Below are 23424 nucleotides of genomic sequence, written 5' to 3' on the forward strand. Positions count from 1 at the left end.
AAAATTAATTTAAAATTTAGTGTAATCCAAAACCATTGACATTTGTTGAAGACAGATGATAAGTACATGAGAGTTAATTCTGCTCTTTTGTTTTTGTGTGTATTTGATACTTTTATAGGATAAATTTTATAATATTGTAATTCCAACAAACAGGTTTGGTGTTTTTAATTAGGATTTTTAAATTTTTTGGTAGTAATGGCAAGGAAAACTGAGAAGGGCACTGGCAGGGGGAGCAGGGAACAGGAAGGCTAGTGCTACCAAATTTAAAACATTACAGAGCCTCAATAATTAAAGCAATGTTCTTGAATGGACAGATAAATTGAACAGAATTGAGAATCCTGGTATAAACCAAGTAATATATGGTATATCATATAATTTACTGTAGTAAATTATGTTGAGACAGTTAGGTAGCCCTCTGTCTTAAAAAAAAAAGAAAACATAGGGGCTCCTGGGTGGCTCAGTAGGTTAAGCGTCTACCTTCAGCTCAGGTCATGATCTCAGGGTCCTGGGATTGAGCCCTGAGTCTCCTTGTGTCAAGCTCCCTGCTCAGCAGGGAGTCTGTTTCTCCCCCTCCCTTTGCTGCTCCCCTGCTTGTGCGTGCTCGCTCTCTCTGTCAAATAAATAAATAAAATACTTTTTAAAAAAGAAAACACAAATTATAAAGTAAAAAATCCAGACAGTGTAAATATTACATGAGTCAAGATTAAGTGCAAAAAAAAAGGATAAAAATACTGGAAGGAGGGGTGCCTGGATGGCTCAGTCGGTTAAGTGGCTGCTTTCGGCTCAGGTCATGATCCCAGGGTCCTGGGATCGAGCCCCATGTCGGGCTCCCTGCTCGGTGGAGAGTCTGCTTCTCCCTCTCCCTCTGCCTGCCTCTGCCTACTTGTGCTCTCTCTCTATCTCTCCGTCAAATAAATAAATAAAATCTTTAAAAAAAAAATACTGAAAAGAGACATATAAAGTTGGGAAGGGCAGCTTTCTAAATAAGAACTTAGATTAGAGGCCTTTATTGAAAGAAAGATTGATAAATTTGATTATATAAATAAATTTCTAAATGACAGCATATGCCATATACAAAGTCACACAAGAAAGTACAGACTGAAAAAATTTTCAATTCCTGTCACCAACAAAAAGCTAATCCCCTTAACACTTAAATAGATCCTACAAATAAGACCACAAACCCAATAGAAAATTGGGCAAAGAATTGAATGGCAGCTCCCAGAAAAGGAATACAGATGACTCTTAAAAATGTGCTCAGTCTCTGCCCTATTCAGAAAAATGTCCAATCTGAGGAATCCTTGTCTTACTCAAGGTTGCACTGAATACTCCTGTGTTTTTCTTGAAGTTATAGCTTTGACATTTAGGTCTATGGTTCATTTCAAATTAATTTTTGTCTATGGTGTGAAGTAAGGATAGATGTTAATATGTTCTAGCACTCTTTCTTTGTTGAAATGATTATCCTTTCCCATAAATTGCTTGGCATCTTTGTTGAAAATTAATTGACCATATATGTGTGGGTATGTTTTTGTATTCTGTTCATTTGATCTGTAAGTCTCTTTTTTCATCAATACCATACTAATTATTTACTGTAATTTGCTTTGGCAGTTTGGTCCTTGTGTGTGTGTCTGTGTGTGTGGTTTTTTAAAATAAATTTTATAATCTTACCAGTTTTGAATCTGTCAGTCTATCGATTTTAAAAAGATTGCTAGAATTATGATAGGATTGGCTTGAATGAGTAGATCAACTTGAGAGTAATTAGCATCTTAACAGTGTTGTCTTCCAAACCGTAAGCACAATATACCTTTTCATTTTTTAAAGTCTTTAATTTCTCTTGGCATTATTTTGTAATTTGCAATTTAGAGATTTTGCACATTTTCTGTTAAGTTTATTCTTTTTAAAAAATCTTATTTGAGAGAGAGAGTGTGTGTGTTGTGTGCGCATGAGCGGGGCGGGGGGGTGTTGGTATCTCAAGCTGACTCTGCACTGAGCACGGAGCTCTTCACAGGGCTCAATCTCACGACCCTGAAATCATGACCTGTGCTGAAATCGAGAGTCGGACGCTCAGCCAACTGAGCCACCCAGGCAGGCGCCTGCCCCTGTTAAGTTTATTCTTAAGTATGTAAATTTTTTTGTCATTTTTACAAGTGGAAATTTTTAAATTTCATTTTTCTGTTGTCTACTACTAGTACAAAAATACAATTGATTTTTGCTTATTAACCTTGTATCTTATGACCTTGCTAAGTTTACTTGATAGTTCTAGTAGTTGTTTTATAAATTCCTTAGGCTTTTCTATGTGACCAGTCATGTTGTTTGCAAATACAGACAGTTTTTTACTTCTACCATTCCATACTTTCTACCTTTAATTTGTGGGGTGGGAGGTGCTATAACTCTTTGAATAAAATAGGAAACAAGTCCATTGAGATATAAATAAATAAACGAGGGGCGCCTGGGTAGCTCAGTCGTTGAGCATCTGCCTTCGGCTCGGGCCATGATCCCAGAGTCCTGGGATCGAGCCTCGCATCGGGCTCCCTGCTCCACTGGAAGCCTGCTTCTCCCTCTCCCATTCCCCCGCTTGTGTTCCCTCTCTCACTGTGTCTCTCTCTGTCAAATAAATAAATAAAATCTTGGGGCGCCTGGGTGGCTCAGTTGGTTGAGCGACTGCCTTCAGCTCAGGTCATGATCCTGGAGTCCCTGGATCGAGTCCCGCATCGGGCTCCCTGCTCGGCAGGGAGTCTGCTTCTCCCTCTGACCCTCCCCCCTTCTCATGTGCTCTCTCTCTCTCATTCTCTCTCTCTCAAATAAATAAATAAAATCTTTAAAAAATAAATAAATAAAATCTTTAAAATAATGAATGAATGAATGAATGAATAATCTGAAAGTTTGATTAAGAATGGAATAGTTACCTAGTTTCAAAGAACCTCCCCACAAAATAGCTACCAATTACAAAAAGAGTAAATTTCAATGTAGAAGCATAGCAGTCTCCACCTTCATCAAGTAATCAGGGTTGACATTCTCAGGAATGGGTCAGATTAAAATTGTGGTCTGATAGGAGCATATAGAAATCATTTCTTTGAAACTTCCTCAGAACTGGTAATAGTTTTGTAAAATCATAATTGTTGCATAGAACATTTAGGAGGTCATCATAGGAGATATCTTCTTCCATATTAGTAGAAAAGAATGTTTTTACTGCCTTTCATCACAAGCAAAATGAAAGATTTTTCTCCCTCACAAAACTAGACTCACATTTCTTCTGGGGTTCTTCAGAATATACATCTTTGAGTTGTAATTATCAAGATTATGAAGTTGAGGACTACGTCCAGTACAATGCACAATTACCAAGGCCGTCAGTTCCTAACTTACTGTTTCCTGATCTTGACAGACCATCATAATCACTGGGGCCTTTTGTTAAAAATATGGATGTTTGGGCCCCACATCGGATCCTTTTGAACCAAAATGTAGGGGGAGAGTCCTATTTTAAGAATTTATTTATTTGTTTGTTTGTTTGTTTTAGAATTTATTTGAAATATATATTTTCCTTAGTATCACTCGAGGTTATTGTCGGAAGAAATAGAAATCTACCTTGGCTATTCAACAGAGTAGGACTTTATTAAAAAGTAGGTAGGGTAGGTTATTAGGTTTTTGTGAGAACTAGAAAACCAGGCTGGAAGGTTATGCAGCCAGGAATAATGTTTAAAATTATGTTACAAGCCCGGTTTAGAAGTAATACCACTAACCTAATATTGGCACTAGCTGACATATTACATTGCTGATCTTACCAACAGTAGGCATTGCTACCTCTGAGAAGTAGCCAGAATTTTAGGTGTTTATCATTCATTTGTGGACATAGGTCATATGTGCATGCCTAACCTACAAGGGAGAGAGGGAAAGCAAGCTTCTGTCATTTTCAGCCTCCATAGAGGCTGGCAGGCCCTGCCTTGTAACATAGAGAATTTCACAAATAGTTCAGAAGGGGGCAGCTAAATAGAGTGGCAGATATATAGGTATATATGCTTCACCAATAGTTCTGTCTCTCTCCACAGTTTTGCATTGGAATTTGCATTGGAAACCTGATCTATGCTAATAAGAAATTGCCTCTGTTATAAAGTCACCATTTGCTTCTATACCTTCCTAGCTATACTTTATGTGGAAAGCTGGACTGTACAGCTTACTCACTGCTCCCTCATTTCTACTTGGTTGCTTTCCTTTTAAGTGTTTCTTTTTGCACCATGATCTCCTTCCTTAACTCAGCTGGAGTAAGTAAAGCTGAATGTTTCCATTTTCCTCACTTTGCTCTGAAATTTTATTAATCTCCAATCTTTCTCAACCCCTTTCACCTTCCTCTTTCTCTTTCAACAAGTGCCCGTTTACCTTGGGAAAATGGGGTTCCTCTTTCCCTTTCTCCCATTTGAAAAGCATAAAATGTAGCATCATGCATAATGGAAAGCATATAGATTTTGCAAGTAGACCTTATGTTGAATCCCTGCTTTGTCAGATAACTAGTTAATCTAATTAGCTGATTAAGACTGGTAATTTGGGCAAGGTACTTTACTGCTACCAACTTCAGTTTTCTTATCTGTAAAAGGATTATAATCTAGCTTTATAGAATCAAAATCATTAAATGGGATGCTTGAAATGAAGTGGTTGCTCAAAAAGGTTAATTCCCCTCCTGAGTTACATCTGGTAAACTATAGATTTACAGTGAAGTGAGCTATAGCTAGCAAAATGAGATTAGTGTTAGGTTTATACCTTATAAAAGTATTGAAATGAATTTAGGCATCACGCTATTAAGACTTGACTTTCACATAGTTCAACTCAGGGTAATCACCCACTGCTTGTGGTTCATAGTGCTTGGAGATTTCCTTTAGTATTTCCATAATTCACTGTCTACTTTCTTGTCTTCACATCTGTGTTTTTCACATTTGTTATTTTTGTTTTGTTCAGTGATGTTGCAGTAGTATCATTTTCTACTGTTTTTCAATACATAATTTTTCAGTGTATAGTGCAGCTAGCTAAGCTGGGCCTAGTCACTATTTATAAGTTAATGGTGGGAAAATGTTTCCAATTTCCAAATAAGAATTAATTTTTTAAGATATCCTTATTATATAAATTGGAAATTGAGGGGCACCTGGGTGGCTAAGTCGTTGAACGTCTGCCTTTGGCTCAGGTCATGATCCCAGGGTCCTGGGCTCGAGCCCCGCATCGGGCTTCCTGCTCGGTGGGAAGCCTGCTTCTCCCTCTCCCACTTCCCCTGCTTGTGTTCCCTCTCTCGCTGTGTCTCTCTCTGTCAAATAAATAAATAAAATCTTAAATAAATAAATTGGAAATTGATTTTTAAGCTTATTCAACTTCAGAATTTTTGCTGATTTAGTAGCTTAGTAGTATACTTCCCTTTATACATATCAATCATTTTGTCATTGACTGTTAGTTTACTAAAATCTTTCCTCCATATTGTTAACGTGTATTGTGAAAAGAATAGTTTATTTTGACTTATTATCTCCTTTTGTTCTAAACCTTTTTACTCTCTGGTTATTTATATACATGCAGTGATGCCAGTACTTACTAGAAATTGTTTCTTTATGCATCTCAGTTTTACCCTTTAGTGTCCCAAATTTTGTGAGGCATTTCTAAGGGATAAAGGATTTCCCATCTTTATTCACCATGTGAGCTGTTTGAGCTGTTCTAGTGACAAATGAATTCTGGGCAGTGAATCGAGAAGGACACAGATGTCAAAGCCATGAATTTATAAATGGTCTGTTAAGAGGGTGCTTTGTCCAATCAGCGCTTTGTTAATTTCACCTATAAGAAGGTATAATTATTCAATTATGCTTCTATGATTTCTACAAAAATCAAATGACAAATGTGTCAGAATGTGAAGGTAAAGGGTTAGTCATGATTCTGGCAGGTGGCCCAAAATCTTAGCCAGCTGTGAGGAGGTGGATATGGAACTAAACTGACCTGTAACACTGATTACAGGTCCTTTATGAATATTCATTCGTCTTACTAACAAAGATAAAAAATAATTTCATTTCTAAATGCTAGCAAATAAAGAAACCATAATTTTCTGTATCTTTGTGAAATATAATTACCTTGAAAAATATACCTCAACACTAGAAAAAGTAAAGTCATATTTCTCTGTTTGTTTCTTCTTACCAAAATATTTTTAAAGTTTTTTAAATTTATTTTAGTAAATTATAGTTTTTCCTTGTGAAAAAGTTATCCTTATTTCTTGGTAATATTACTAGTATGTCATAATGCTTGATACAGAGCCAGAGGTCAGCAAACTTTTTCTACAAAAACCAGACAACAAATATTTTCAGCTTTGTAAGCCCTCCCGTCTCTGTTCCAACTACTCAGCTTTGCCTCTAGAACACAGTGCAGCCATAGACCATAGGTAAATAAATGAGGGTAGCAATGTTCCAGTTAAACTGTTCACAGAAATAGCAGGGGGCTGAATCTGAACCATGGGCCATTGTTTGCCAGCCCCTGATATATGGACTAATGATATTTTAAATTTTTCACTAAGATTTTTAATAATATCTGAAATAAAAGAACTCTGGGCCGTGTTAAGTAACTTGAATGTCTGTGCACTACAAGACTCAGAAGGATATTCAGTTTCCCATAGACTATGGTGTGAATGGCACTCCCCGAAGTAGTACAATATGGTGGCTCTGATAATGACCTCCCTCATCCATTTCTCCCACATCTATATCAGGGGTATCTGTATCTGGCTTGCTGCCTGTTTTTGTAGATAAAGTTTTCTTGGAACATAGCCAAGCTCATTTATTTACATATTGTCTGTGGCTGGTTTCACAATTCTAGCAGCAAAGATAAATAGTTTCAACAAAGACCATATGGCCCACAAAACCAGAAGTAGTTACTTTACAGAAAATGTTTGCTGATCCCTGATCTGTACCCTAACTATATTCCTTTTTAAGGATAGAGTTACAGGGCAAAATGTGGGACACTTGTATGATTGCCTTACTAAGTCCAACAAAAGATATATAAAGAAGTTGCCAAATATCTAAAGTTACTTTAGAATTCTGTTTCTGCTTCAGTGTTTCTCATCTAAGGATCTGGTTCAAGAAACTAAACATGCTTTCCTGTAGCTTATGCTCTGCTGGTTCAGCATAGTCAGCAACAAATCAGATACCTTGAAGAATTTGTATTAGTCAGGAATTTAAACACAGTCAAGAGACTTACCGTGTGTATGTGGAAGAGGAGGACTGTAGAAGTAACTCAACGGTCCATGGTAGCCCCGTACCCAGTACTCTAGCCCAGTGCAGCTATCACATGCCTCACATGCCCCCTTAGGGAGGACTTGAGAAACTTCTTATCAGTGGCATAGCACCAAGTAGTTTTTCTGGGTATCTCACACGTCAGGCTTGAAAGGAGCAATTGCTTTAATGCCAACAGATCTTATCATGGGCTTTATTAGGAAGATAAGTTAGTGCTGCTGTCATTGAATAATAAATTCCTAAGGCTGTGGATAGAAACAAAGTTTGGCAGAAGGGGAGGCTCACTTCTCTGCTGTTTAAAGACTAGTTAATCATGGAATTATTTCTTTTGTGCATTTCTTTGGTACATATGTACTTGTTTTCAGTTTATTGATATAAGAAAATGTGATTTCTACTTTAATTCATGAATCCCCTGAATTTTATTTGAAGGACAAAGTTAATTTTGTTATTTATTTGTCAGAAAAATATTTTTTTAGTTTGTTTATTTGAGAGTGCACAGTGAGCGAGAGAGAACACAAGTGGAGGGGGGAAGGGCAGAGGGAGAGAGAGAAGCAGGCTCCCCGGTAAGCAGGGAACCTGATGTGGGGCTAGATCCCAGGATCCCTTGTTCCTGACCTGAGCCGAAGGCAGACGCTTAACCAACTGAGCCACCCAGGCACCCCCAATATTATTTTTTTTTTAATTTGGTGCTATACAGACTTTTTACCCTTGTTATTAGAATAGTTTCTTCCTGAATCACTCTATTCTGTCACCTCTCTTAATACTTACTCTCCTGGTTTTCTTCTTGCTTTGGTGGCCCCAGCTTCTCAGCCATTTATTATCAACCTCCTTCCCTTCTACACATCCCTTAAATTCTGGTACTCATTATGTACTCTCCCTAGATGAACTCATGAGCTCCCGTAACTTACATTTCCATTCATATGATTATCATCCCAAATTTATATCTTGAACCCAGATCATCTCTTAAATTTCAGTCCTGTTTATTCAGCTGCTTATTGGATATTTTTACCCATTTGTCCCATAAGCACTGAACTCTTTTGTTCCTCTTGACTCTGCCCTTATTTATTCTCTAATGTAAGGGTTAATACCAAGATCTGCCCCACTGCGGAAGCTAAAAACTTGTCCGTGACTCTTCCCTCTTCATTACCTCCACAGCCAGCCAATCCTGTGAGTTCTTCCTCCTAACTATCCCTTGAACAATGTGGGAGTTAGGGGCATCACCTGCCCCACCCCCTATGTGGTCAAAAATCTATAACTTTTAACCACCCCCCCCCCAAACTTAACTACTAATAGCCTACTGTTGACTGGGAGCCTTACCAATAACATAAACAGTTGATTAACACGTTTTGTATGTTATATGTATTATATACTGTATTCTTACAATAAAGTAAGCTAGAGAAAAAAATGTTATTAATAAAATCATAAGGGAAAATACATTTACAGTACTGTACTGTATTTTTTTTAAAAAATCCATATATAAATGGACCCGTGTTGTTCAAGGGTCAGCTGTTTATATCTCCCCCTTCCATTCCCACAGCCATTGCTCTACTGCAAATCACCTGGGTTATTACAAGTATCTCTTGTTTAGTCTTTGTCTTAATCTTGCATCTTCCCATTCATTCTCCACATTGTACTCCATCTGGCTTTTCCAAAACCAAAATCTGATCAGGTTGTGACCCTATGTAAAATTGTTCACAGGCTTGTCATTATTCTTAGAATAAAATCCAGTTTACTAGCATGGTTTATCCAGCCATGTTTTCTTTGCTCCCTGCTTACCTTTATAGTCTTATATCTCACTCTCTTAAATTGGAGTGTATATTAATTGTGACCCCATACGCACACTGCTCACTCTGCCTAGAAATTCCCTCCCCACTCCTAATTTATGTGGCCTTCAGTTCTTATATAATAACCCGCACCCCTGGGGCACCTGGGTGGCTCAGTCATTAAGCGTCTGCCTTCAGCTCAGGTCATGATCCCGGAGTCCTGGGATCTGGCCCCGCATTGGGCTCCCTGCTCCGCGGGAGGCCTGCTTCTCCCTCTCCCACTCCCCCTACTTGTGTTCCCTCTCTCGCTGTGTCTCTCTCTGTCAAATAAATAAATAAAATCTTAAAAAAAAAAAAAATACCTGCACCCCTGCTATAGCCAAATCTGAATTAGCTGTTTTTGCTGTGAGCTCCCTCAGTACCTTATACCTCCCCTTTCTTAGTATTTATTACATCACCAATAATTGCCCTTTTTTAAATGATTTGTCTCTTTCTACATGTTTCAGAGTAATGTGTAAAGATTTAGTATCTTTTTAAAGTTAGCATATTGTAAGTTTAACAAATACGTTCATTTCCGGTTTATTCAATTATGCTCTCTTGCTTTAATTATTTTAATAACCCATCATTGAAATCCTTATTTTAATCTTGCCATCACTGTAATGGAAATCTTTTTTTTAAAGATAGGACTTGGTTATTTTCCCTGACCTATACCTCCATTAATCCCCCACTACTAGTAATCAATTGCTAGTAATTCATACTGATGATTTGGGGATTTATATTTAGCCTTTAAAAAAGTATATTTTGCCACAAACGGAGATAATGATAAATTGTTGGGTATTTTATCTGTTACAGTCTACCCTGATATTTGCACTATCAGCCTTGTGGCAGTAAGTGATATGAATAAACATGCTGATAGAATTGCTTTTTGGGATAATGTTTATGGCTTCAACATGTCCTGTATGAAGAAAGCAGTTATTCCAGAAGCTGTTGTGGAAGTTTTAGATCCGAAGACTCTTATTTCAGATGCTTGTAGTATTAAGGTAGGTGTTTTTACCAGTTTTATTTTAACAGAATTGCCATTTTTATTAGTTTTCATTTATGAGTTCAGTATTTGAAATTAACATATTGATATTATATATGGGCTTTCAAAACAGTGATTATTCTTCCTATATTAACCAGGCTAATGTACCTTGAGGTTACAGTATTTACCAGTTGACTATATCATCCTTTGGAATCACTTATCTGTATATTGCAGTTCCTTATACTGAGAGGCTTGAAGGCGAAAAGTCCTGCTGTATTATCATTTCTGCTTCATCACCACCTCCCTGGCCTTGTTCTAGTTTCTCATTTACAGCCAGATTATTCATTCATATCATATATTCTACACAGTTTAACATCTCACATTCAAATTTCTTCCACCTTTTCAAATTAAGTAATTACAGTGAATTTGCCTATGAAACTAAAGCCCTACTCTGTTCAGATTTCTCAGTTAATTCCTTTTGTGTTTTAAAATCTTATTGTTGGGGTGCCTGGGTGGCTCAGTTTTTAAGCATCTGCCTTCGGCTCAGCTCTTGATCCCAGGGTTCTGGGATCGAGCCCTGCATCAGGCTCCCTGCTGCGCGGGAAGCCTGCTTCTCCCTCCCCCACTCCCCCTGCTTATGTTCCCTCTCTCGCTGTGTCTCTCTCTCTGTCAATAAATAAATAAAATCTTTTAAAATATTAAAAAAATAAATAAAATCTTAACTGTTCACCATGCCAATCTCTAGTTTTATTGTGAATTTTGCTGTGTCATATTTACATAGGTTAAATAATAACTTTGCAGTGAAAAGTCATTGCTTTTCTTAAAAAGTCCTTAATTTGTCTGTTTTAATTAGATAAATTTAGTTTGTTCAGTTTTAGGTTCAGAACACTGTCTGCTTTTTGTAGTCATACTTTCATAGCATCAATAATTGTTCCCTGCATAAAATGGATATTCAATAAATATTTGTTAATTTTCTTAATAGATAAAAAATATTTAAAGTTGGCATAGAATAATAAACTTAAAAAGTTTCTCAACAAGAGCAAGCTGATTAAAATTGCATTTAGCTTCTAAGAAAAAACTATAGCCTGGTTAATGATTGTAGTACTGTTGAGGGCTCTGGTACACTGATAGTAAGAGATTTATTTGTATTCTTTGATTATGGGTAGGAGTGTGCAGTTCAGTCAACTCAGCCTCAAGGCTATGCAAAAAGAGGAGGGTAGTGGGGGAAGGGGCTAATTTTTCTCTCTAGTGCTCTTTGTTTAATGCCAAAAACTGCTATGAAGAAATAGTTGAAATAGAAAATTTTAGACTGATAACAAAGGTGTTTAAAAAGTACACATACCCTTTCTCTTTTTTTTAAACATTAATCAATGTTTATTTACTTGTTTGTTTAGGTAAATATATTTTGTTCCACGTTCCACAATCCTCTACAAATAGAAGGCAACCACACTATAACTTCTTTAAAATTTTCTCAAGCTATTTAAAAGAGGGTAGTGGCTCAGGTATATAGTCCTGTGAATTGTGTATGCTATGTCATAATCTACTCATGGCCTCCCTCTCGTCCCACTGCCATGGTCTGTCCCCATCTGCTCTCCATAGTGAAGTGAAGAAGGACTTGAACCAAGGCAGTAAGGAAAATAAGGCTCTTTGGCCATTGTTTTCCTGAGTTAAATCTTCTTCCTTGGTTTGGCTCTTTGATTTTATCCGTTACAGTTTTTCCTAATATCTAACAAACTTTTCTTCAAATGCAATTACAAAAAGGAATCCTAAAACACCTTATCCTTTTCATTAGCCTATGTTTTCAAGTTGGCATTTCCTATAAAAATGTTGACTCTTACCATGCATAATTTATAGCAAATGTGTACCACTGGTAGTATACAAAATGATTTTAGTTGGAAAACAAGAAAAGAATTTTATTTGAAAATATTTTAGTGTATCTTAGAAAAACGTTAACTAGCACATCAGAGCCATGATTTGATATATAGTGTTCTTACAAGAAGTCTAAGTAAAAAAATACTAATTTGGTTTATACAGAAATTAACTAAATGATAGTGCTAGTAGCCTTTAAATTTGAAAACAACTCCAGAAGTGAGGTTTGAATGATTAAACTTTGCAAAACATTGGTTTACTGCATTAAAAAGGATATTTATCTGTTTGATTTTGGTTTTGTTTTCACTATTTTTACTAACTTCTTCCTTCCACTCTTTTTTAATGGGTAGCAAATAGATTGCCATACAACATCTGTCTCAGCTTTGGAATTTTCTTCGAATTTTACCCTGCAAATTACAAAGACATCCATGTGCACGGTAAGCTGTTTCATCTCCTTTCACAAATCTCACTAGCAGTGTAGTTGATTGGCAGGCTAATGAATTAATTACCAGACTGTGATAAATGAAAAAGACTATTGCCCTCGACAGTCTATCTTTGCCTTTGTTAGGCTATTGAACGGATCTGTTTTGATAGGTCAGTAGACTTCAAAAAAGTTGGTTTAGTTGAGAAGAGAAAGTAATAGGACACCATATTTGCACAATGAGTTTTCTTTATAGAGTCTTCCTTATTGCCTCTCATGTAACTAATTGAAAGCACTCATCTTTATCTTAATAGACAAGTTCATGTCCTACACCTCCTAACAGCTCTTCACACTCAATGTAGATGGAAGTAAAATATGTTTATTTGGTATAGTATTTTATATTCCTGTGTAAAATATAATAAATGATGATATACCTTTCTTTAAAGAAGCATCCTGGTGTAATGGGCATTAGAAAAGTTAGTATGGATTCACATTTGGTTCTGCCACTCACTAGCTTGTTACTGTGCTCAAGTTACCTAGGTAATCTGTACCTCAGACTAAACAACTGCTTTCAGAAAAATGGTAATAATTTCTATCTTGTAGACTAGTTACACAGGTTAATGAATTAATATATGTGGAAGCACCTACGAAGTAGCCAGAAATGCTAGGTTATTAAAATATATTAATTTTTTTCTTTCTTAAATAATTTCTAAATATATATTAATACTAAGATAACAATATTTTTTACCAGAAGACTCAGAATGTTAATAAAATGTGGGCCTTTACTTAAAGTATGAATTTACATAGGTGGTAGTGATATAAATATTTATATTATTTTGAAAAATTAATTGTATAGTTTTTGAAATACTAATTATACCTTAAAAATTAAAATTTTACTGAAAACTGTATGGTCAGTAACTGTGTGAAACAGGTTATGGTCATGTTGACTTTGACTCTTGAACCTGATTTTTTAAAAGATAGACATACAAAAGATTTTATGGCTTCTTAAAAATTGTTTCCGTTCATTTTGATCCAATAATTATTTTCTATCCATGTGAGTTTAACAGTGTGCTTTGATGTTTTGAGGAATTCTTTTCATTGAAATTGGTTTTACAGTTTTTAAAAGGTAAATATCTAGATCCCAGATTTATTATTTCAGGGCACCCATTATATTTGTTTAACTGATAAAAACAAAATTTCATTCTTCCCCGATTTCTCCCAGATTTCTCCCAGATTTTCCAGTTGTCCTTTATAGTAACTGAAATGATTTGGTCAATTGAAATTACAGGCTAAAGGTTTTAACTCTTAGATTTGCTCTGTGTTTGATGTTAGTAATCCTTGAGAATTAAAAAAGACCTCTTGATTAATGACAGTTGATCAATCTATAAGGGAATTCTTAGATAGAAATTGCCGGATGACCAGTATTATTAAATAATATTATTTCAAATCTTCTTTCAGTGCCCTTCACATGAATCAAAGTAGAGCAAATGTAAAACTGTAGTCAAGACCTGAAAAACTGTTTGTTTTTAGTTGTGCATATTTTTTAGCCTTATGTAGACAGAGGAGTTTACTGAGTTTTTTTGAAATGTTCTTTATTTTTTGGGTTATTGGTCAGGGTTCTTAGTTTCAGACTACAAAGTCCAAATCAGCTTCTTAAAGCAAAAGGTGATTTACTGAAGAGTTAAGTAACATAATTCCAGACACATTGGGAGAGCTAAAGGAATAGCCAAAATACTCGTAAACCGCATCTTAGAACTAGCCTGCTACAAAGCAGGCTGCACTGCTGTAGCCCCCATAAACCCTAGAGCCCTTGGCCCTCTCAGTAAATGGGAGGCCCCACTGACCTCCCCAGATGAGCAGAACTCTTCACTGCCATCCTGTTCCTATCCCCCCTGCCCAAGTCATGCTGTTCAGGTCCTCTGTACAGATCTTCATTCAGCACCTCTGGCTGCACATAGGTCAGGTTGTACACTAGCGATTAAAAAGTCTTAGGAGGTGGTTTTAGCTGCAGTAGTGTTATGCTACAAAAGAGTTTCACAATGCATATACAGAATTATTTTCTATTCTTTTTATTTGACATAGAGTACAAGAAGCTTTATGTTGAAATAAATTATATTTATCCTTTAATGATCTTGGTTTTATTCTGTATATTTAAAAGAATAAAATAGAAATAAAACACAAAAAAGCTGGTAAACTAAAACTAATGATGTAATAATGTATGGTGATTAACATAACAATAAAAATTTTTTAAAAAGCTGGTAAAGTCTGTTTAACACAAAAATTATAATAGAAATTTTTGTATTAAAGAACAAATCAAATAGGTACTTGCTGCATTTGTTCCTGTACAGAGTTCCATAAGAGAAATAAATCAAAAAGAAACTGTTATATTACCTTATATCTGTAAAGAGCCTTTTAAATTTATATTTTTTTCCAAACATGCCTGAATGATTTTAATATAGAAGTCTGGAAATGAGGTAGGTCTGGGGTTTAGGTAGAAGGTGGCTGAAGATTGAGTGGACTTGTGTATGTCTGATCACTGCTGAAAAATGTACTTCTGTAACTCACCTTTGAGAGGAATGTATAGTTTCAAACCATATTTATTGGATGCACACCAGGTACTGAACATAAAATTTTAGTACTTATTCAGTGTTACCCTTCTGAGACTATTCTGTCAAATAATTTGTCAATATAAATTGTCTTGGTGATAATGTCTAAGTCATTGAACACTTGCATGCCAGACAATGTGCTAATCACTTTAAAATCATTATTTCATTTAGTCCTCTTAATAACCATTTGAAGCAGGTACTAACATTCCCATTTTTGGGGGGGGTGAAGAAAAATAAATCACTATGTCTTACTTGTGAAATATCCTGACCCCCCAAAAAACTCTGGTGGGATTGTACAAACTATTAAAGGAAGATACAGAAACTTATGAATGAGATATTCAAGGTGTGGAAGAAAGGAGGTAGCCTGTTGCATTTGAAATAGATCTGAAAAATCTAAAACATGTTGCATATGAAACAGGTCTGAATAATGTGATTCTCAGCCAATAGTCTAGCAGTTTTTGGTAGGGAGAGAGAGAGTATGATCAAAATGCACTCTTTCTCAGAGATAGGGGTGACAAATTTATATGATAAAATAAGTCACATATCCCATCCTCTTTGCTGCAAAGAAAAAGTAGATCTTCGAAATTTTTTTTCTTCACATTTTCAGAGTATATTTATCGTTATTTGGTTTTAGGAACTTTCTTTCCTTCCCAGCATGCTTACCCTAACGTGAGCCTGGCATGAGTTAAGGTTTTGTGGCCTGTAATGCCTTTATTACAGTTTCATTATTTGTGAATCCCAACTATCCATCCATATCTACTCCCAACTATCTTTTGCTCTTTGAGGTGGTGCCAAGTCTTTACACTCTTCTGCTACCAACCATCTGGAGCTATTATGCAAACCTAGTCTCTAAAGCTACTTTTGAATAGATAGATTATTCGCCTGGTTACTTGGGAATAATCCACAACAAAGGTATTAAAAAGGATGAGTGCCTAATTGGAACTTTGTTTCTCCTTTATATTGTAAGAAGAATTAGTGAAAATACTAAAAATAAAAATAATTTTAAAAAAGCAATGCGTGTCAAAGAGATGGAAAAAGTTACTTTGGGGAAGAAGATGTATGGCTTCTAGATAGAGTAAAGAAAAAAGTATTTGCTTTTGTACTGCTGAGTACAAACCTTCAAATATATTAAATACTTTCTTCCTTGTGCTTAAAACTTGAATGCATAGTCAAAAAGTAAGATGGATGATTTCTCTGAGTAGTTAAGCCCATTTTAAATATATGCACAACCATTTATTTCTAATGAGATTCTAAATTTGTAGCCTAATTAAAATATTAGAGGAAATTGGATTTTTCAAAGTAACAAGATGCTAAGAACACCCCCTTTGCATTTAATTTCAAAAGCATGTGTGCTGTAGACTGATAGTGTTTTTAGATGGCTTTCTCAAGTTTCTCAGAACCTTTAATAGAAAACATCTTTTCTTTGCAGTCTTCACCACCAACACACAGGGGTACATACACCACTGAAGAAATTTGATAGCATTTTTAATGTAGTGTTTTGCATTAATAAACTTTTTTATGTTTTGGGGAATTTAACGGGACATAATAATCATATGTAAGTGTCTTGGATCTTGGTTAAAGGATAATTTTCCAATGAATACTTGTAGCGTATACATAGGGATTTTCTGAGCATTTTTTATGTATCATATATTACTGACAGTTTAGGTCAAATTGCCTTTGCTTTTATGATGGGATATGAATTTAGTTAGCACCTGACTGTCTATCACAGTAGCCTGCCTAACCGTGCAGTAAATGAGCAATAAAGTCCATTATTATATGGGAAGTTTATAAGTGTTCAAAAGCAAGTGGTTTAAAGCCATACAATTTAGAACTAATATGTTTTATTTTGTGAGTTCTAGTGTATTTTTAATGTCATTTATGTAATTGTATAATATTCTCCCTTTTTGTTCCAGCAGCATTTATATTGGCATCTGTCTATATAAGCTCCTTAAAGATACAGGCAAGCAGATACATTAAATGACTCTTCATATTGCCTTTTGTGTAACAAATGAGTTGTTTACCTTAAAAAGGAAAATAATATGATTTTATCAGATTACATACATAAATCTTTGACATATAAAGATTTTTATTTGATACATTATCTCTTAGAGCAATCATTTTTATATATTAATTTCAGCATTATATTTTCTTTTATTCTACATCTCTGTTAGCATGCACTGGAACAGTGACTGGTACAACAATGTTCAGTTTGTATAAACTTTCCTTAATATATTTCTAAACCTCATTTAACAAAGAACAACATTTTTCCTAGGCATTTTTCTTTTACTACAGTTGCTAAATTAAAGAAGAGCCACTGGAGTAAATAAAAAAGAGCAGACTTTTTTTTATATTTGTATTTAAAAACCTCTTACAATAAAGTCTTTTGGATTTTATCAAAGTACATTAATATGAGTACAGAGACATTGAGAGGTTTTTAATTTTTTATCAAAACTTTTAAGATCATTAATATAAGAATTTATATTAACAGATATTTCAGTTTGTTAAACAAATATTAAATACTGACTGTGTCCCAGGCTCTTGTCTGAAGTCTATGCACAAACACACACACACACACACACACGCACAAAACCTGTTCTCTGTCCTGAAAAGGCACTTATGTGAGAGGAGACAGGGGCTAAGAAAATTTCAGTATAACTTTAAAATTATGAGTATAGATATATACACAGAGTGGTTTGGGAACAGGAGCCAAAAGAGAGATTTTCTGGAGGAAAAATTGTAGTTTTAGGTAATTAAATTTTTTAGCCAAGATTCTATGAGGAAGAAAAAAACACTTTACCCTCCCCCCCAAAAGATTTTATTTTAAATGAGGAAACCTGTTTCCAAGGATGAGAAGATTGAAGGAAAAGACTAAAGTCTAGTAGCCATTTAAGAAGTTCACTTTGGGATAATTTCTGTTTACCTATTTTTTAATTCACTGGTCTTTTCGTCATCTGTATTCTTCCTGCTGTTAAGATAGCTGCTAAATACTTTCATATTAAATATCATGTTTTTCAGTTCCATAATTTCTATTTTCATTTTTTGAGTTATTCTTTCATTTTTTTAACCAGTTTGGTCGATCTTTTTATCTAAATTTCTTAACATATTAATAATCACTCTTTTAAGGTCTATTTGCTACTTTCCTAAGCCAACTGTGATTCTACTTGTTATTTTTTTTTAAGTTTTATTTAAGTAATTTCTGCACCCGAAAGTGGGGCTCAAACTCACAACCCCGAGACCAAGAGTTGTGCACTCCTCCGACTGAGCCAGCCAGGCACCCCTGTTGCTTTTTGCTTTTGATTATGGGTCACGTTTTCCTGTTTCTTCTCATATTTCATAATTTTATGTTTTGTGCTAGCCATTATTTGAAAGGATAAATCAGAGTAAAGTAGGTGATATTTTCCCCTAGAAGGGCTTCCACTTAACCTCTGCCTGGGTTGGTAGAATTGAGGGGCTGATACCTATTATCTAATCTGGAATTGAGCTTGGTCAGGGCTGGGTACCACGGGCACAGGATCAGGGCACTCCCTCTCACCAATTTCTTGGGATGACAATCAAAATACAGTTGAGTTTAGGGAGAAAGACAAAGCACAGGATATTGGAAAATCTGATCATCGGTGGACCTCTCAGTACAGAGCAAGGAGTTGGCAGGGGTAGGAAAGGTCCTGATACGGATTTGGCATGGCTCGTGATCTAGTTGAGAATTGGCAGACACAGCGAGAGGGTGAGTTTCAAAGTGAAGAGTAAACAGTCTAGTTGAGCCTTCTCTTCTTAAGAGGGCATTAGCTCTCAGGATTAGCTGAAAGGTCTGTTCATATAAACAGGTTTTCTTAAGGTGCCTGAAGCAAACAACTTTATCTTCCTGGGCAAGTTTCGGGAATAGCAGAGAGTTGAATAATAATGTCATGTTAATGTGACAGTGAACTGTGTGCTTGTAGATGATTTTGGCTTTGGGATCTAAGCATTGCAAGAAAACCTCTCTGCTCTGCCTGCTTTGCAGTACAACCACCAGCTTCATCCACCTTCTGGGTTTACTTGCTCTACCTGTCAGGCTTCTCCAGATTCTAGTGTACCATATTAGCTCAGAGCTGCCCATTAAAAATTGACTGGGTTCTCCTTGTTCCAGCTAGGTTGCTGTGCCTGTGGCATTTTTGCTGCTTTTCCCACTAAGGGGCCCGACATTGGGTAAATGCCTTCAGGTATGAAAACCACTGTTTCTCTCTGCTCAACTAGGGAGGGCTGGCTGGCTCGTCCCTCTCTGGAAATAGTTTATCTAGACTTCTTTGCCTCCAAGATTCTTCGATGGTTCTAATGAAAAATATGACTGTTTAATTTAGCGAAGGTTTTTTTATTTTTGTTGTTATATCAGAGTGAGGATCTTTTGCAAACCTCTACATCCTAACTAGAAACAGAAGTCCCTGCATGCATTGTTTTTAAAAACCCAATCTGGAAAATCTGGGCTTATGTATTTAAGATTTTTGAAAGTTAGGAAAAGTAAATGAACATAAACAAATTTAGTCCATGAACTAAAAAATAAATTGTATGTTACCTCCTAATTCTCATTTTGGTTTTCTTCCCTGTTTTTAAATGACATACTTGATAAATGATAGATGTATTTAAGAGGCACTGACATTTAGCTTTTGATGGACTCAAAACAAGTCTTTGGTTAACAGTTTTTTAAGGCTAATGCAAGTGTTATTAAATGAAACTTTAAAATGTTTAAAATTCAAACTTTAGTGATTCCTTACTCATAGTATTCTTTGTTTTTTATTTTACTTTTTAATTAAGCTTTAATTTTTTCTAATAGCTTACCAAAAAACTTCAAGTGAGCCTATTTCTTTGTAATTCTGTTCTTAAATCTTCTTGAAAAATCTCAAGACGGTAGAAACCTGCTAATTCCAAACTCATTTCTTGGGTATTAAATCAGCTCTTAGTACTTTTAGGTGTAAATTGACCTAATTTTGACCTTGCAAAGCTAGTCAGTTAAAGAAACTAATTATTAAAACACATCTGTGCTGCTTAGAAATTGTAAGATTTGTTTTGAACTTGCATCATAGATTTTAGTGGGACATCTGGTATATATTTTAATAGGCTTCATTAAGTAAATTTTATGTGTTGGGGGGAGGACGTTTCTAATTATGTGATTCTACCTCTCCAGTCAGTTTTAGTTTTCTCCTTATATAAATGACCATATGATCTAGAGCATGGCCATAACTTTGTACTGTTCTCTGAAACCTGAACCTTTGTAGTTAGGCTTCAGTGGTGGTGACAATACTTAAATCTCTTCAATTATTCTCAGAAACTGTTTTTGAGTAGCATTATGTGCTAAGAGCTGTAAGGCATTGGGAATGTAATAACAAGCCAAAACAGTTCTTTTATTCACAAAGCATAAATGAGGGAGACAGATATTTAAATTCATTTTATGCTTACATGTGATAAAGGCATTCTAGTTATATAAGAAAATGTCGATATCTTTTAGAGATGTAAACTGAAGTAATATGGGGGAGAAATGACATATCAGACATTTGCTTCAAAACAGTTCAGCAAAAAGAAGGGGACGGAGGAAGAATAGATGAAGTAAATTTGCCAAATAGTGGTAACTGTTGAATACAGGTGATAGGTACTCAGAGGTTCTATAATTGTGTGTATGCTTAAAATTTTTCATACCTCGATGTTTTTAAAGAATAATACTAACCAGACAGCATTCTAAGAAATGCATAGGAGTGATGAGGCAAAGGTACTGTGCTAAGTTGTTACCATACAACTGCTATAGCTACCAAAGCTGAACACATGCTTATTCTATGGCTTAACTATTTCACTCTTAGGTCTGTACACAACAGAAGTGTGTTCGTGTTTGCCAAAAGACATGTACACAAGTGTCCATTGCACCCTACTTCATTATAATCCCAAACTGGAAACAAGCTAAACATTTATCAGCAGTAAAATGGATAAATAAATGTAGTATATATATGGAGTAGCATATACCAATGAAAAAAGATGATCTTGAGTGTACACTACAAAATGGATAAATTCTTTATGAACAGAAAAAAAAAATCTGGAAAGTTTAAAAACATACCATGGAGTATGTGGGTGGGTCACCTGGTTAAGCACCTGACTCTTGATTTCAGCTCAGGTCATGATCTCACAGTCCTGCAGTGAAGCCCCACATCAGGCACTGTGGTTAGTGGGGACTCTGCTTGAGGATTCTGTCTCCCTCTTCCCCTCCTCCCAACTTTGCACATGCACACACGTGCGCACTATCTCTCTCTCTCTCAAATAAATAATAAATCTTTAAAAAAAATAAATAAAAGCATATTTTTTAATACAGCATGGCACTCTGTTACAAGCTGTCTACTTCATCTGGAGCCCAGACAAAGAAATGATGATGTGTGCCATTGCCAGAAGAACTGGCTGAATTGAACTTAGTGAGGGATGGTTTAGACATTGGTCTCTAATGTAAAACTTTACTAAGGGATTTTCCAGAGTAATTTTGATTACCTGATTTTCCCATTATGTGATTAATTCTTTTTTTAATTTAATTTAATTTTATTATGTTAGTCATTAGTTTTTGATGTAGTGTTCCATGATTCATTGTTTTCGAATAACACCCAGTGCTCCATTCAATACGTGCCCTCTTTAATACCCATCACCAGGCTAACCCCTCCCCCCACCCCTCTCCCCTCTAAAGCCTTCAGTTTGTTTCTCGGAGTCTATAATCTCTCATGGTTCATCTCCCTCTCCAATTAACCCCCCTTCATTTTTCCTTTCCTTCTCCTAATGTCCTCCATGCTATTCCTTATGTTCCACAAATAAGTGAAACTATATGATAATTGACTTTCTCTTCTTGACTTATTTCACTTAGCATAATCTCCTCCAGTCCCATCCATGTTGATGTAAAAGTTGGGTATTCATCCTTTCTGATGGCTGAGTAATATTCCATTGTATATATGGACCACATCTTCTTTATCCATTCATCTTTTGAAGGGCATCTCGGCTCTTTCCACAGCTTGGCTATTGCAGACATTGCTGCTATGAACATTGGGGTGCATATGGCCCTTCTTTTCATTAAATCTCTGTCTTTGGGGTAAATACCCAGGAGTGCAATTGCTGGGTCATAGGGTAGCTCTATTTTTAATTTCTTGAGGAACCTCCACACTGTTTTCCAAGGTGGCTATACCAATTTGCATTCCCACCAACAATGTAAGAGGGTTCCCCTTTCTCCACAACCTCTCCAACATTTGGTATTTCTTGCCTTGTCCAATTCTGCCATTCCAACTGGTGTAAGGTGGTATCTCAGTGTGGTTTTGATTTGAATTTCCCTAATGGCTAATGATGATGAACATTTTTTCATGTGTCTGTTAGCCATTTGTATGTCTTCTTTTGAGAAGTGTCTGTTCATGTCTTCTGCCCATTTTTTTACTTGATTATTTGTTTTTTGGGTGTTGAGTTTGAGAAATTCTTTATAGATCTTGGATATCAGCCCTTGTCTGTAGTGTCATTTGCAAATATCTTCTCCCATTCTGTGGGTTGCCTCTTTGTTTTTTTGACTGTTCCTTTGCTGTGCAGAAGCTTTTTATCTTGATGAAGTGCCAAAAGTTCATTTTTGCTTTTGTTTCACTAGCCTTTGGAGATGTATCTTGAAAGAAGTTGCTGTGGCCGACATCAAAGAGATTACTGCCTATGTTCTCCTCTAGGATTTTGATGGATTCCTGTCTCACATTGAGGTCTTTCATCCATTTTGAGTTTATCTTTGTGTATGGTGTTAGAGAATGGTCGAGTTTCATTCTTCTGTATATAGCTGTCCAATTTTCCCAGCACTATTTATTGAAGAGACTGTCTTTTTTCCATTGAATATTTTTTCCAGCTTTGTCGAAGATTATTTGACCATAGAGTTGAGGGTCCATATCTGGGCTCTCTATTCTGTTCCATTGGTCTATATGTTTGTTTTTGTGCCAGTACCATGCTGTCTTGGTGATCACAGCTTTGTAATAGAGCTTGAAATCAGGCAATGTGATGCCCCAGCTTTGTTTTTCAACATTTCCTTGGTGATTCAGGGTCTTTTCTGATTCCATACAAATTTTAGGATTGTTTGTTCCAGCATTTTGAAAAATGTCATGGGAATTTTGATCAGGATGGCGTTGAAGGTATAGATTGCTCTGGGCAGCATAGACATTTTAACCATGTTTATTCTTCTGATCCATGAGCATGGAATGTTTTTCCATCTTTTTGTGTCTTCAATTTCTTTCATGAGTGTTCTGTAGTTCCTAGAGTATAGATCCTTTACCTCTTTGGTTAGATTTATTCCGAGGTATCTTACGATTTTTGGTGCTGTTGTAAATGGAATCGATTCTCTAATTTCTCTTTCTACAGTTGCATTGTTAGTGTATAAGAAAGCAACTGATTTCTGTGCATTGATTTTGTATCCTGCCACATTACTGAGTTGCTGGATGAGTTCTAGTAATTTGGGGGTGGAGTCTTTGGGTTTTCCACATAAAGTATCATGTCATCTGCG

General features: G+C 35.8%; 1 protein-coding gene across 3 annotated transcripts in view; it reads left to right on the top strand.

Annotated features, from left to right (window-relative positions):
• The window catches only part of PRMT3 (protein arginine methyltransferase 3), a 138846-nt gene that overhangs the window by 71626 nt on the left and 43796 nt on the right, over positions 1-23424 (top strand). For 2 of the 3 annotated variants that reach the window (XM_035012449.1, XM_035012448.1), the window contains exons 12-13: positions 9851-10038; positions 12239-12325. In XM_035012449.1, the coding sequence (XP_034868340.1) occupies positions 9851-10038; positions 12239-12325 (275 nt within the window). Of the gene's footprint in view, positions 1-9850; positions 10039-12238; positions 12326-19042; positions 19217-23424 lie in introns of those variants that run through there. The other variant, XM_035012450.1, reaches the window with a different exon arrangement.

This window comes from Mirounga leonina, unplaced genomic scaffold (assembly GCF_011800145.1).
Source record: "Mirounga leonina isolate KUSES-001 unplaced genomic scaffold, KU_Mleo_1.0 Mir_166, whole genome shotgun sequence".
Taxonomy (NCBI): Eukaryota; Metazoa; Chordata; class Mammalia; order Carnivora; family Phocidae; genus Mirounga; species Mirounga leonina.